The sequence below is a fragment of the Stegodyphus dumicola genome, chromosome X1, assembly GCF_044657685.1.
Source record: "Stegodyphus dumicola isolate Sdum_Otavi_A_Nest chromosome X1, ASM4465768v1".
Taxonomy (NCBI): Eukaryota; Metazoa; Arthropoda; class Arachnida; order Araneae; family Eresidae; genus Stegodyphus; species Stegodyphus dumicola.
Window position 1 is genome coordinate 130,897,171 of NC_140780.1, and position 16,876 is coordinate 130,914,046.

Genomic DNA, 16,876 nt, shown 5'->3' on the forward strand with positions numbered 1-16,876 from the left:
TCTCTTGAAAACGAACTTGTTGTTATGCAGCAGTTATTCAATTTATTTAAATTTCTCCTTCATTGTTATTAGCAGCTCGTGCTTTTAATTTCGCATCATCAAGAATTTATGGCAGCTAAAATTTATACTTAACCTTTTAGTGTATTTAATGTAATCGTTAACGTTTCAGCGTAAATCGATTTACGTATAAAATTTCACATATTTTATTTAACTCAATAATAATAATAGTAATAATAAAATTAAATTTGAAAAGTTGAAAGGTCGCTTCTATTAATATTGCTTCTTAGATTCATCGGATTAATGGAGTCATTTCTGAGTTTCTGTGAGTTTCTGTAAGTTTCTGTGAGTAAGGTTTTTCAACCTGCCGCAATGTGGCATACTCTCTGAGCCAGATAAGCCATGTGTTTGTTAAGAAGATGTGTTAAGGAATTTGATCTAAATTTTTCGCATATAAACTGATTTCGGCACATGCCTTTTCATTACGGTTTATTCTTGTGCTGAAGATGTCTAATCCAGAGGCAAGTGCGAAGGTACGTTTGTTTTGTTTTCCTTTTTTAAGCTTAGTTGTTAATTCGTAGTTTAGAGATAATTTTCGAGCTATAAGTTCTTATGATAATAAGAAATCATTAAATCCAAAAGCAATTGCTTTAACTATTTCTTAACTTTATTCTTAAATGTTGTATTGGTTTATTCTCCAAATATACGTTTTTTGTACATTATCAGAAATATTTAAAAGGTTCGGAAATGATTTATTTCTATGAGAACTATTCATTAGTGCAAGTTTAAACAAAACGTTTCGGCTTCAAATTTGTAAATAATGATCACGAATAAAGAATGAAATTGAAGTATAATTTTTACATTAGCTTATTGTGTAAACCGTATAATAACAATTGGGTGATTCTTCGAACTTTAATGCTACGTAACGGCTAGTGTGCTTTCCAGTTTTATAGGTTACTTAAGTTCATGAGGGGAGGTTTCTTACAAATGCAGTTATTTGTTCATCGATGCAATGTTTAAAATTAGTTGTGTAAATACGCGGTGGTAGTTTAAGATAAAGGCTAATATCGAAATGTTTACACTATGGGTGTTAGAAATTGTACTATCATGTTATTTAAAGACTTGTTATGTACGTTCATATTAAAAGTATGTGAGACGGCATCATTTTCTGTGAAAACCTAAGAAAATGAAAGTATAGTTTACATAAGGGTTTAATTAACCCATTAACCGCCAAAGCTACAGGGAATGTTTCTTTTCTCATGAAAATAACAAATATTAAATTAAGCATTTGTAACATAAATTTACATTGAAAATAAAAAATGCTCTTACCTGTGGAGAAAGTGAGTGTTGCGTTCGCGCAACGTCAGCGGAATAAGACTACGGATGTTTAGTGAGTAGGATTGTACTCGTGTGATGTTTCCTTTTGAGTGGAGCGCAGAATTACTTTTTATCTGTATAACGTTTTATAAATCTACAAATCACTTTACTTGTAATTAGTTTAATATTAAAATATACATTGTATTTCTTTAACAAATACAGATTTCAAATGAAAGATTAAAGCATGAAAAGCTTGATTACAATCATGATGTAAAGCTACATTACATACTTTGCATCTATAAACAGTCTGGCTATGGTACTCCTTACAACGTACATTTACGATAAAATGTCTACCATCTCCATGCAATGGTTTTTGAATGCTGAATTTACTAGGTCTTCCTGTTGTTGATCTAATTCTACACTCTCAATAGGAGTTTGCAAAAGGAATAATGCGTTCTCGCATCTGAAATATAAAATAGTGTATTTCCAGTAGTAAAAAAAGTGGTGATATTTAGTAAGTTTAAATACGGTTTCACCTCGTATAATTTATCAGTATTGTCAATTTGACTGTCAAATGCAAATTCGGCTTCATATTCCTGTACTGCAAACGTGATATCGATACTCGTACAACAGAAACGGAATTGTCCTTATCAAATCAAAAGACCAATACATTTTTTCTTGAGTTAAAGAATGATATCCTGTAAGCAATAATATTCGAATAAATCTTCTCATGTAGGCTTCAAATGCAATAAATTCTGTTTTTTTTTTTTTTTTTCCTGCTGAGCGTATATATTTGTCTGTTCAACAAGAGTAAATGTCTAAACCAAAAAGAAAATCGAAAATCTGTGCACTAGTTTTAAGTTTTATTTTGTCTTTTGTAATTTCTCTTCTATCTCTTTCTTCATGTTCTTCCTGAGACATAACTAACAGTTCCTTTTTTATCCACTTCAAGATTTCATTCTTCTGCTTTTTAAACTTTTTAGTATGACTATAACTGCTTTTAGAAGGCTGAAATTTGCTTCTTACGTGAGTTTCTTCTTCGCCAGCAGTATCATTTGGTAAAATATCATTATTTAAAACATTGCCATTGCTTTCTTCATCACTAGCTTCTACAATCTCTGAAGGAACAACAACAATATCAGTTTCATTCTGGCCATTATTAACACTATCATCATCTGTTTCTTCATCAAAAAAACTTTGAAGGGCTTCTAATGTAAGATACCTCGTTCTAGGCATTTTTAAACAACCAGAGCATGAGCCAGAACATCGAAAGGAATGAGTGAAAAAGGAGATTGACTACCCGTTTCCTGCTGACGTTGCGCCAGCGCAAGACCTGTTTTTCCTTTCTTCCCAACACAAATATAAACGTCTAAGTGATGTAATGTTCTGATAAATGGTGACCTTGACTAAAATAGACGGCGATTCTTTCGTTATATATTTTCAACAAAAATATCCGGTCTAAAATGTTGCTTAAATTTTGCTTAAAGTACGAGATTACTTATTATAAACAAAATGATTGTTGAAGGCAAACATTTTTTACAGAAATAATCTTCATAATATTCCCTACACATCATCTGCTGGTATAAATTATCTTAGGTAGTTATATTTATATACACATTTATTTTGACCGTTGCGTCAACGCAACACCAGCGGCTAATCGGTTAAATCCATTTCTATGAAGTGATTGAACGTTTAGTCATTCAGAATCCTTTTTTATGATGTAGGGCTGGATAGTATAAGTATAAAGTATTCGTTTCTTGTGAAAGAATATTTCCTTAGGTAAACTGGTGATGAACAAAACTAACTTATTGTATACTAATTTGATTTGTTAAATATAGGCCATGATACATCGATTACGGATTTGGTACTTTCAATAGATGTACATTTATTTTATAAGAGAAAACGCTAAGGTATTGTATGGTATATTTTACAGAAAAAGGATAGTTTCTAAAATTACTTTATTGCATGTTTTACTTACTAATTAAGTATTTGTTGCAAAAATGAAAACAATAACCCTACTTGCAAGTGTATTTTTGTTCCGGTAGAAGTTTCTTAATGACTTTGAAAACAAAATTCAAACCAATTGTTCCTTTGAGCAATTTTGTCCGGTAAAATATCTTATTCCTTTCATCGCAGACAACTCGCACAGCTGGACTCCGAAAACTAACGTAATGATTAAGAATCCTGAATTTTGAAAGTTTGAAGTTCTGCTTTTTGCCCGAACAGGTTGACTGAATGAGTTTTTCAGGTTTTTAAACGTTTAACGTGAATGCGAGTTATTTTTTCCTCAGAAATACTTCCACTTTCCTAGACAGCCTTCTTATATTTTACTATATTTCAGTCTAGCTCATGAGTACTTATTTTGAAACTGGTTAAAGTATGCGTAAGAAACCAATTTTATCACAAGTATACAGATAATTTTGTGAAATTTGTGTATAAAATCACGTTAGAATGTGAAATAAAACTACAGAAAATCCATCTGAAAATAGCAACATTCCTTACTAAAACAATCTTTATGCTAGTTCAGCGTATTCTCAAATATTGCGTACTTAACCGTTAGGGTGGTTTCTAAATTTCTACTTGACATTAAAGAAACTTCAATGTTTCTGAAAAAGCAGCTTTGGTTATCAACTCGTACTCGTCGATACACCGCCTACAATCTATTGAAATATTTTGGCTACGAAATGTATTTTCTACGACGAAAAGCTAATTAAAACAGAGTTTTCCCGGTATTGTTTAGCGATCTTATTCAAACTCTCGTCGAAGGGCTTGTTATAATCCGCGGTTTATCTTTGCTTTTATATTTTTGCTAAATAAGAAAGCATGTGACTTCCTCAAGATCTTGTTTCTCATATTAACACTTTGTCACTGTTAGCATATTTCCTCTTGAATCTTTGTCCAGCTTGAATCCGCGAAAATAGGAGAACTTTTGAGAAGTATCGCATTTGTGATGGATTGCTTGAATTTTGTTAAATTTTACACGAAATTTAACGAGGGAAAATTGTTGCCAATAAATTAAATGTACAAATGCATTTGAGTTAATAGACCTTGAATTACAAAGGAAGCTACGATTATCGCAGTCTCCGTGAAACAATTTCAGCAATAAAAACTGTAGCTGTACAACGCTCACTGGAAAGCGGAATCCTGTGTGGTATTACTGGTTTATTTGCTAATAGATGCTAATATAGATAGTAGTCTTCTATAGTTTCAACTAGCCCCAAAGCCTATAAAGGCTTACTAAAATCCAATTATAACATTTAAACCTATCGCTTCTTTAAATGAAATATGGCTCATACAAATTGCATACTCAGCAAAACTTTCAAATGCAAATAATCTTTTAGGTTTTCATATTAGGTGATTAACAACCTTTTGAAAAGTGGAACTTTCAGTTCGTATGTTCTGTTGATTATATTGCGTGACCGTATTAGAAAGTTGAAATCATTTTATAAGTTCAGCGTTACTCATTTGGTTGTTGTTGAATTTAAATAGTAAAATTACTGAAGGCTTTTCTTCCATGAGCTCTCTAACTAAATGACGAATATGCAAATGATGAAACTCTAAGCTCTTCAACTGAAAGTGTTTATCACATTCAGATTACCCACACATTTCCGGAAAATCTTTGATCTCTTATTTTAGTATATTGATCGTGTTAAGGCTTATCTGTATAGGGATTAATTTCATCTGTAGCCCAACAAGAACGCCAAAGATTATACTTTATCGATGACTCGTCTGACTTTCAATAAGCCCACCATAGGCCTCTCGATAAAGCTGCTGAACATTGCTAGCTCCACCTGGCTTCGATTCCAAGCAAGCATCAGTCTAGTTACATAGGCGGTTTCGTGGTTTTTCTCAATGTGTAACATGGATAAGGCCGCTCAGACGGTATACTGGTTAGGGGAGCCTGACTGCGGGAGCGAAGGTTTCGAATCTCGGAGAAGGCATGAATGTAAAAATTGCCTTTCCCTTCATAGGAGGCAATGGTGGCCCACCTGTTAGGTGCTTCCATAATAGACGGCCCATCTGCCCTTGGAAGTGGCCGATGCCGGCATATGCAAGTACCCGCCATTAGGGGAAAAATGTGGATAAGTGCCTTCGTCCCCCCGTTAGGCAGATGAGCCATGCGGGTTCTGCCGTAGCTAAATAAATGAATGTGGTAAGATTAACCCCCTACAATAGCAGTATATAGGCTGATGAGTTTCTTGTTACAGTCGGTAGTCAACTCGACCAAAGTTAATGTTTGGCTTTAAGCAAACTGTCATTCTCGAAGTGATAAATAGCTATTTCGATACAATTTAAATTTTACAACAGCCGGACTTTATTTTAGATGTTTACTAGTTTTGCGTTAGCAACATGGCTCATAGCAGACTTAACTCCATGCCTTGGTATATTGTTGCTGCGTTTCCTGTTAATCTGATTAGAAAGGGTCGATGAAGAATGTGGACGCCGTGTTTAATCATATTTGACAGTTAAATTTTTTGTATGGATTTTAAAGAAGTCTTAAATGGGAAGGGTGCAGGTTATAACATTAAGCCAACTGAAATTTCACTCTCCTCGAAAGCTGAGAAGAAAACTTTCAATGTGTTAAAGTTTTAAAAGTCAACGAGGGAGAACAGGGTGGGTGCAAAAACGTAAAATTTTAAAATAAATTAACTGAAAGTACTTAATGGCTAATTTGTTCTCTTGAACTGTTAAAATAAGTCATTCGAAACAACGTGTACATCAGATTTCTTGTTTTTTAAAAGTACTACCTTAAAAAGTCTACCTTAGTTTGCATCCACTTATAATTTTAATCGTATGAAACTTAACTATCATGTTTAAATCTATTACGTGTATATAAATGTAAAAAACATTCAATGATGAAATATTTTGCTCAAAGGTCTAAAAAAATTCTGTTAATCTCCTAATTATTCTCTGTACGTATAACTTGTCTTTCTCTCTTTTTGACAACATTCGAATCCTAGAAAACTAGCTAGCTATGCATGAGTGTTTTCATGGTTATTCCTATATATACTACTCCTCCGATGAAGGCATCCTCGCCATGGTAGGGAGCTCAATATTGTTTACGTTAATTTAACCAACAAAAATTGATGGACAATTATTCTTTTCTCAACACTTTAAAAGCGTATGAATGCCTGTATATTTAAAGACCATTTTTTATTTTAAACTGCATTGTAAATATAACGGGTGTCTAAATTGATATGTTGGTAAATGATGAAGCAGTTATGATCAAAATCTGTAGAAACCTTAAGCAGTCAGACCAATCTCTTATCCCAATTTCAGTAACATGGGTGCTCTTGGTATACAACTGCAATAGCTCAAAAACCGTTCGTTGAATCTGTGCTTCAGATTGTAAATTTCGACTAGACTTTGGTATCGGATTGAAGTGATCTAGATAAAAGATCGTTAGTTTTGAGAAGCTATAATTCCTCATTCATCGTGAATGGCTTCAAGTGCACATTGCAGCTCTAAAGAAATGTTGCCCGCATTTATAATCGTAAAATCCTTTACTTCATATTTACACAGGCCTTGTAATCCCTTTCATTTAATTCTTATTTGCACCGTAATAACCATAGATGACGTTAATTTATAAGTTACAGGAGGAAACGTTTACATGCGTTCTTTTATCACAATGTATTTGATTACGCTAAATAGAGCAGTTTAAGTATTATTTCATTACAGCCGATGTAAATGACATCGCTTATAGAGATGTCTTTTTGTCGAATCATTTACTGTCCAAAGGTTCTCAGACGAGGGAGCCCCTAAATGCGTTTTTAATCTATTTATATTTAATCAGTAGTTGGAATCCAATGGTCAGGAAAGCTAAACTGCATGCAGTCAAATGTTTGAATTAAGTAGCTTTAAACACTAATAAATATACATTTTTATTTCTCTATCAAGTGTGATAATTTATGTGGTAAAACGGGACCCCCTAACTTATGTCTGGCTTTGTGGTTTTTAAGGCAGCCGATAAGGGGTAATGATGTTCAAGGCTCGATTGCTGCCTAGACTTAAATTGTGGGCTTATAGGCTCTGGTTTTACGGGGCTATAAATGATGGTGTTAATATATCATAGCGCTATTTCTTCGTAAAATCAAATACTTGGCGTCCATGTGCATACACGTTGTACAAAATATTTTGATTATAATCTGATAAAATCCGAAATTTGTTGGTGAGTTTCTCTATTCTGTTTTTCCCAGGTTTCGTCTTCTGACATGGAGAGCCCTAAGACATTGGAAACCTTTATCGTGACACCAACTACGAAAGTAATTCCACGAGGTGAAACGTCTACTATATCAACAGGCAAATGCTCAATGGATCCTGAAGCCAGTGAAACACAGATTCCTGCTTTCAGTCCGGAAGCCAGTGAAACACCGATTCCTGCTTACAGTCCGGAAGAAAGTGAAGCAGGGATTCCGGTTTTACAAGGGCAATTCCAAGCACCTCCTGCAATCACACATGTTATGGAACCTGTTGTGGAACGTAAAGAATTTCGCCCATCTCGAATGGCTGAATGTACAGAAACCCTTTATCTATTCTGCTATGGGAAGATATTTTGGGTAGTATATTATGCCATCGTTACAAGTTCAATGATTACATCGTTGGTTTTAGCTTTGCTTTTGGATGCACCAGCTTCTTGGCCAGCATATGGAATTCTTGCAGTGTCCATTGTTGGATTCTTTGCTCCTGTAATCGTAACGTGGCTGGGATGGATTTCTACCTACCTACTTTTGTCCACCTCTCCGCTTACATCTCCGTCAACTAGCGAGAAAGAACCTCATGTGAGCCAAAAACGTATGAACGCAGGGAATCCCGCTTTTGACTCCCCTGTACCTCAAGGTAACTTTATGAATTGATAATAGTAGCGTTTAAACCTTACATTTATTTCACGTAACTATTTGGTTAATTTGGTAAGTTTCTAATCTTGTATCTTATAAACTAGAGTGTAATTGTTAAATTTTATCACAATCTATAACTGAGGTATTCTGTTCTACGATTTATGATAAACGGTAAATTAAAGATGCAAAACATTTGTGCGTAATTGAATACGAACTAATTTATTAGAGAAAGCTCTTCGAAGTTAAAGCTTGTATTCGAGTGTAGCTTTCTCGTGCTTTGCATAATCCATTGAATCTAGACACGAGAGTCTGTTACGTTGACCGCAAAATTTGTACCTTTATTTTGTATTGTCTTTTTAAGGTTTAGTTCCTAAACTGAGCGCACACAAAATGGAAGATAATAGAGAACGGAAAACTCCAAATGACATTTTGAGTAAGATTTTTCATGCGACAAAATATGAATCTTGAAAACGTTCTAAGCATTCAGGCGAAATAACCTCTCGACGAGTTTCGGCTGAATGCTATCGGAACCTAAATAGTGTTAACTTACACCTGCCCTATCCAAATGTACATCGGTTATATTAAAAACTGAATGAATCCGCGAGATCGCGATCAGAAATATTTTATCACATTGATACGGCCACCCTCTGCTACAGGAAACTGATTTCGACAGAAAATTTAACTGAAATAAAATATGTATATATAAAATAACTTTGAGCAAGTTTCTTGGCTGTATTGACATTTTGTACGAATGATTAGGCTACTGATGAAGAAAATGGGGATACAACTTAATACGAGCAATATATCACAGTAGCAGCCTCCTTTCCGTGTTTTATAAAATAATTTTCAAATTAACGTTTAGCGTGTTTGAAAAAATTTACCGGCTTTTGATTTAGGTGTCTTTTTCCGCCAAACTATCGAGCCCACCAGCGGTGGAGGTAAAGTCGCTGAACACTGGTAGTTCGATCCGATGTTCCAATCCCGCGAACGGGTTTGCTGCATGGGTGTTTTCGTGGTTTGCCCCATGTATAAGAGCCACGTTTCCTTAGAAATTCCTCCACGAAGGCATCCCTCCCCTTGGGCAGATATCCCTCTAGGCTTTGCGGTAATTAAATAACCTAACCGCCAAACTATCTTAAGGCTGCTAAGGTGGTTTGTGAAATTGGCTTGATCAATAACAGAATAGTGTAGACATTCTAAATGAAGGCTTTACTCCTCCTAACACGGGTAGTCCTCGTGTATTCAGCTTTATTAAATAAGTGAAACAAACTCGGAAAGTCAGCCTTCGGTTATGAAAGGGCTTAACGCTTGAATCGTAAGCCAACTTTGTCAGTAAGAAAATTGCATAACATTCGATAGCACAGATAAAGGGAATTTAAATGACTCTGAACATTAAGTCGCCAAATCTGAATAAGACTTCTTCATTGCTAACTGTTCAGATGACAAAGGCTTAAAAGTAAACTCAAATTGAATAGTATTGAAAGATAAAACCAATCATTTTATCTTAACCCTTTGAAGGGCACCGGTATACAATATATACCGGTTGTTTGTCAATTTTTTAACCTCCGAAAAAATGCTAATTTTTCTACACCAAAAGCTATAATCGTAAGTTTCTAGTGTTTCCTTTCAATTCTAAATGGTAGTATCACCCTATGAATGCTCAATATTTTGCAGTTATGAAATTAATATACCTCTTTGCAAGGTATCATGTTGGAAGATTGATAAATTCTATTGGACGGAAGGAAAAGATTCAAAACTTGCAAATATATGACGTACACATGCTGAATCTTATATATTTACTTCATTTTTGTCAGAAATGATAATTAACAGAATATTTATACGATTTTAAAACCGGTATATAATATATACCGGCGCCCACACTGAGGGTACCACGCCAATAGATGGCAGCACCAGTCTTCTCCTTTTATACTCTGTGACATGACAGAATTTCTTTATTATTATAACAGTTTGATGTAATAATTTTTCATGTTTAATTTATAAGTCGTTCAGGATTCAGTATTATGTTCATGGAGGAATGGGGAGTTTATTGACTCTGCGCTAGGACTGAATACAAGTATATTAGTTTCATTTATTCTTTGTGTACTCAGCTCGAGTTTCATTCGTCTGTGTTTAGCTAAAATTTTTATTTCAGCACTTATCTCTTTTCCAAAAGAAAGACTCATTGATTTCAAAATTGCCATCTGGGGTCAAAACTTTACACAATTGTGGGGGTTAAATGTGGCATGTTAGCCCCCAAAAGACACCCGTTGCTTCGTGTTTTCCAAAATTCTAGAATGCAAGGAAAATGAAAGAGGTGATTGACAACTAATTTGTCATTCGGGAGTCACGCTTCGGGAGTGAGCTTTCCCTTTGTGTGATCTTATCACACCTCTCTAAGGGAACTTCTTCCCTTAGAGAGGTGTGATAAGATCACACAAAGGGAAAGCTCACTTAAAATGGAAATGTACTTAAGGTCCATCTCACCCGAAGTCGCGAGCTCTCCGTCGCTCTTCCTTCACAAAAACTGCTGGTTTGAAAGCATGCTTTTATTCTTTAGGGAAATTCTTTGTTAATTTCAGATGAAAGACTAGAGAACACAATAGAAATCTGCGCTCTCGTTGATACAAATAGGTTGTTTCCGAAATAAATTCTCACAGTTGGTGAAAGGAGGAAAAATATTTCTAAGGCCCGTTTTAGATGCTAACTAAAATTTATCCAAAAGTTGAAAAGGAGCTCCTATGCAGCCAAAGGAGTTGAAAATCAGAATAAGAGCTTTGAGGTGTATCAAATAATAAAATTTTTTAACGGCGTTTCTTCCTGAACAAAAAATAAAAAAGGGACCCTTACGGTCCTTGATGATCTAAAGTGTGTGTGCGTGGAGGGGGGGGGCGATTCTTCGTATCATAGTATGAAGCATGGTTGTTTTTTCATATTATCTAAAGTATAAAATACAATCTCAAAAATGCAACATACTTTCTCAGCTGAGTCGGTTGTAGTGCTTCATTTTTCAATTTTTTTAATTTTCGGCTGAGTTACATCTCCTTGTAATATTATACTAGTTCAGTTACAGCATGATACGATTTACACATGCAGTGTTATAATTGCTAAATTTTTTTATAAAATAATATTGAATTTAAATCAAGTTGGAAAGCTTTTTACCCATATTTTACATAAGTATGTTCAGCTGGGTTGCGTCATCAAAGTGCATAAAAAAACATAAATTTTATTTTTAAAATTTTAAATTTCTGCCAAAATTTAAAAAAAAAATGTCTTTAGACTTGCATAACTATATTCAAGCACTCATCACTACAGACGCACATCAAAAGTACCCACAATTAATTTTTAAAACAAAGATTAACAGTTGACAGCTACCTGGAAAAAAATGTCCTAGAGGGGCGCCGGTATAAAATATATACCGTCTCTCAAAATTCAGGATTTCGCTCTAGATTTTTTTAAGTCTCAATTTTGTATCCTTAGGGTCCATAAGTTATAGTTCATGCAAAATTTTACCACAGTTTAAATTATTTTATATACCGCCCCTCAAAGGGTTTTTTTAAAATTAAGTAATAACTAGACGCAGCTAATTCGGTTTGCAGAGCAACTTTGTATATGCGTGTAATTTTATCGCACTTTATGAAAGACGTCAAGAAAGTGTAGAGCTAAAGCAATGTTTAGACATTGCAGGTCTTTTTCTCGGCAATTTTCATGTTAACATTGCGAGTGAATTTATGAATTGTTTTGAATTTTTTCATATATAAACGTTCTCTTAAACAGTTCCCCATGTCTCGGGGAAAACAAACTACGACTTTCTAAAACTTCATTGCAGTAACTTACTTAAATTTATCACTTAGATATGCAAGTGGCTTTCCCTAATTTAAATTGAAATTTCCTTTCTAACCCGGAATTTCTTTCTGTTATGGTTTAAATTATTAGATGAACTGGATTATTTAAATTTTACTCGGTTATTTAACTCTAACAACTTGCCAGACATGAAGGATGCCGTTGAAGGCATTTTGGAACTTGCGCTGGAATGCAAGTGATCACGAAATAAATTTCCAAACTTTGTTTTATTAACTGATTTTTCCTCATGTGTAAGGTAAATATGGGGAAACTTCGCGTAGAAATCCTGAAAAGGAACTCCGTTGCTTAAAATAGCTATAGTACGCTTTGTTAATAAACAAACTGGACTAAAAATAAAGCATATGAACAAATAACTTGTACGAGGCTTCTCAGTAAAATGTCACGTTTGTGAATGGAAACTGATTTTAATGAATATTGATATATGAAACGCCTTAAATTCATTTCTACGTAGCTAATGTATTCTAGAAACAATCTTTTTCTTATTCTAATATCTTCCGCTGCTACTTACTTGTAAATCTCTTAATTTATTAGTGAACAATATGCTCTGATAGGTTAACCTTTTTCGAAGATTTGTGTCCTGGTTTGCATGGTCATTTCATGGTTTTCCTTAACTCTTAACATGAATCCACTCCAATTTTCATCACATATTTACCCTAAGGCGAATCCTCCCGTCTGAGCAAAACTTAGTGTGCATTGTCACTATCAAATCGAAGTCTAACCTAATCTTTTAATTATTACGTACAATATATACATTTTGTACTGCAACTTGGGGGGGGGATTATTTTAAACATTCTCTAGCTACGATTGCACTTGAAATTAGGTTCTGGTAAAGGTCTACGTTTCGAAACATGTCATTAAGAAGATATTGGCCAACTCGTTTAAGTAATTCGGTTATCCTAGGTGTTCATTTTAGCACCACTCTATGTGGGCAAATATTAGCATCAGATTTAAAACTTTATAACTGGAGATCCAGAGTTTAAGATAAACTATGAAGTTCTGTCGCAGGACATGCATTACTTTAAGACTGCAATAGTCAATTTCATCTATCTATTCAGATTTACTTTGAAATGAGATTTGTTTCGTGCAGTTGGATTTTCTGATTTATTAACTATAAACTTGTCTGTATGTAGTATTTTGCCATAACCGATTTTTAAGGCTAAATTGATACAGATACGGCAAAGAATAAGTTTAAATTTGTTTCTTAAATTTCAGTTGTAGTTCTTTCTTTGCTTGCACGATTGGATCCTACAATATTATGGTACTTTTCAGCTGTAAAATGTCTGAACACTGGTAGTCCGTGTAGGTTTCAAATCTCGCTGAACGGAAGGTATGAGTTTTAAAAGATTACTCTAAGTAACGTGAATGAGTGTTTCCATTAGGAAGACTTCTGCTTAAGCATTCTTCCCCTTAACAGGATGAAGTCTGTGTACTTTTCTCTGTACCGAAATATTTTGTTTAAAACATTAAATTGATTTCGCTAGCTTCGCTCATGAAACAAAACTTCTAAGGATTTCTCATTTCAGGAATTTTAATTTAAAAAAGATGAGCGAAATGCATAAAATGTCCATAAAAGTTCATGCGTTTACTAACTTAATAAATCGGTATTTCACTTGTTAAAATTATTGCACCATAGTTTTGATAGGGTTTATAAATATTTTTAATCAGGAGCATTTTCCTCTTTCCTCTGAAAACTAACTCGATTTAATAGGAAGATGTCCACTGTTCCTTACTATATTAAAGATGTACAAATTTTGATGTCTTTGTAGTTTGTAAAGATATTCTTTGTAAGGATATAATACAAGTTAATATTCAGTTTCCTTAAATATTTGCAAGTTCAGAAAGTTCTTTTTAAAAGTATTTTTACATTTTTCGTAAAGTAATATGAACAATTAACCAATTCTGTACATATTCAGTTTCATTTTTTAAGTTAATCTCTTTTGTTTCAAAGAAGTTAAATCTTTTTTCAGACTTATTTTATGTTGTCTTGAAACTCTCTACTCTATAAAACAGTATTAATAGTAGTCCAAGTAATGCATCTTCACACGCATTTAAATGCATACGCGCAGTTAGTCCTTAGACGACCTTTATTTCTGTAACCGTTGGTCGACAATATTTCTAATCTGATTCCCTTGACATTTGACACCAAAAATCCGAGATGTTATTCACGGGCCGTACATAAACTGAATAAAAATTTTTGCTTTTGAATGCAAGTAAAAGTGAAATCTGTATAGGAAATAGATTCTGATGCGAGATTAAATGACTACCAAATTCTATGCAGATTGTCAAGTGCCAATCTTATTCGCAAAATTTTGCAGAATTAGGTGTTGAAACCACTAGGCACGACGTTTTCTTAAAAATAAAAGTATGGTTTGGGGTGTTTCGGATCATGGGTAACATTACTATTATGGGGCTAGTTATTTTTCACATTTGGGCTCCTTAATTTAAGAACTGGAGAATGTGTGTTAAATTTAAAGCGGATAAATATCCTTTTTGTATCCGCAGTTTTATACTTTACGCTTGTGATTCTGAATGAATATTCTGAATTTTAGTTTTAGGTGTAGTTCAGGAGTCATCTACTGGAGATACAACGGACTCTTCCTCTTCACCTCGGATTGTAGTGTTGTCGGCTGACATCCACGCAGAACAGGTTAAAGAGGTATCTCGGCCCGCTACTGGAGAAGGAACCAGTGAGGTAGTTCCATTCGGAACTTCTGGAGGGTCGACTGTTCAGTCTTAATTTTAATTATTGTGCTGGTATGGTAAGTTAACATTTCTTGCACACTTTTAATATCCCTGTAGTTACTGTTTTCCCTATCGTTTTTCACGAGTCGTGTTAAATTCTAATAAAGTGTTTTACTTTCACATAGTTTGCAAAACATTAACGAAATTTTCGGGAACAGACTATCAAACTATACACAATTTTTCAATTAGTGCCAACCAGTGAGTAAGACGGCTTAATGCTGATAGTTCATCCGAGTTTCCAATAAAGAGGCCGGCTACGTAGGTGTTATAGGGTTAGTCAAAAATCGCGTAAGTGTTGACAATTAAAAACGTTCGTAGCCATACACCATTTATTTCCTCCTATATACTCTGCTACTGAACGCTAGAAAAGATGTGCGTTTTGTTTCACTCTTTCAGCAAGCAGTTACTGTATGTGAACAACACGAAGAGCCTTTCATAGTCAACTGACATGACATCCTTAAAGATGTGAAGACAAGATGTTGAAAGCCATTTTTGATTATCGCGAAGTAAAATCAGGCACACGGGAAATTTTCATGAAAGAATATTGTTCCCTTCTGCGATGTACGGCCCATAGCCCCTACCGAAACCGGTATTCGCAGTACTTATTTGAGAAACAGCAGGCACAGTAGTGGCGTGAAATTTACGTTCAGTTTTTGTTCTGAATTCTAAAAGTTGCAACGCGCCGCTCTTCAGTGAATCGCTCCGTCTAAGGAGCCACCAGTTGCTGAACATTGGTAGTTCGAATCTTGCTCCTTTTAGGAAGCTAGCTTTAGAGTGCTTTGCCGTAATCAAACAAACCAATCCCTCCGTTCAGACATAAGTTAAAAATGCTCGATTAATCGGAGTAGTGCTGCCGAACTTCAAACCAAACCTGTTCCCCAGTTCAAAAATTGGGCTTTTATGACACTATACTAACCAGATTCAAACGGAATGTCCTGCACGAAATCAGTTTCCTCTAGTAACAGAGCCTTGGTGTACTTCGCCATAGCAAATTAAAACAAATCTTAGTTTATATAATTTGTCCTAATAAATTACCACTCTAGTTAAGATTTTCTTTACTCTAAGGTTTCACGGCTTGGAAAAAAAACTTTCACTTTGAACTCTATTCTTCAAATGCATTTGCCATATAACATATAAAAACGCATTACGTGGAATTAAATTTTCGGTGTTTATATGAAAGTTTTGACTAAAAATAAGGAAACTTTTAACTTCTAAATGCCTTATATGAATCTTTAATATTTCATTTTGAAATTAAAATTTTATTTTACTTTCTAGGTATTGCTGTGAAATCAATTTCTCCAGTGTTTGAAGAATATGGCTGAACTTTAGTATTTTAACTGTCTTAATTTTAGTATTTAATAAAATCCATTTTAGCAGCATTTGTGGCATTCTTATTGTTTCACATTTCTGTAACGGAAAAGCAAGCTAGTTTTCCCTTGCGAGGCCGTCGCTTAAGTACAGAACTCTTGGCGTTTGCTACAAATAATTACTTTATCACTTTCTCAAGTGTCTTTGATAAAATCATAATAAAACTAAAAAAAACAAACTTTCATAAAGACGACGAAACCATTTTAACTCAACCACCAGGGTTATAATAAGGTCCTATCAAGTGTCTAAAACATGAAAGATTGTTTGTTCTTTAGTCTTCAGTAATTTATAATTCCTATACCCAATTGAAATGAATAGGAAATTTGCATACAAAGTTAATGCAATTTTCACATCGCGAAGGTATGGAACGTTTTTGTACAGGCACTTAATACCTAGCGTTTTCGTACGGAGAGGCTTGCGTATTGTATGAAGTATACTTTTCCTTGAACAATTACTTAAACTTAGAAAATTTGCGTGCGCGTACGTATTATATTCCGCTTGTTGGCTTTGAGTAGGTTTTGAAGCATTGAGTATGTTGAATTGCGTTTGCAATTTTCTTAGTTTTACGATTCCCTTATCAAAATCTAACCTCAAAATGCAATCCTTTACTACCTTGCATTCAAATTTATACCGTGCCAGAAAACAATTAAAATTCATATATATTTAATTACTATGTCCACTTCGATACATCACTCGATAATTCCTAACTCAAATGCAGATAAAGCTGCCACGGAAAAAGTAAATAAAGTAAATGG

At 34.3% G+C, this 16,876-nt stretch overlaps 1 protein-coding gene across 1 annotated transcript; it reads left to right on the top strand.

Moving 5' to 3' along the window:
- The first annotated feature begins 389 nt into the window (after positions 1-389).
- On the top strand, positions 390-16,132 carry LOC118179520 (uncharacterized). The gene is made up of 4 exons (XM_035348696.2): positions 390-530; positions 7,512-8,151; positions 14,561-14,770; positions 16,029-16,132. The coding sequence occupies exons 1-3, from the start codon at positions 504-506 to the stop codon at positions 14,746-14,748; spliced, it is 855 nt and encodes a 284-aa protein (XP_035204587.1). The 5' UTR covers positions 390-503; the 3' UTR covers positions 14,749-14,770; positions 16,029-16,132.
- Positions 16,133-16,876: the final 744 nt, after the last annotated feature.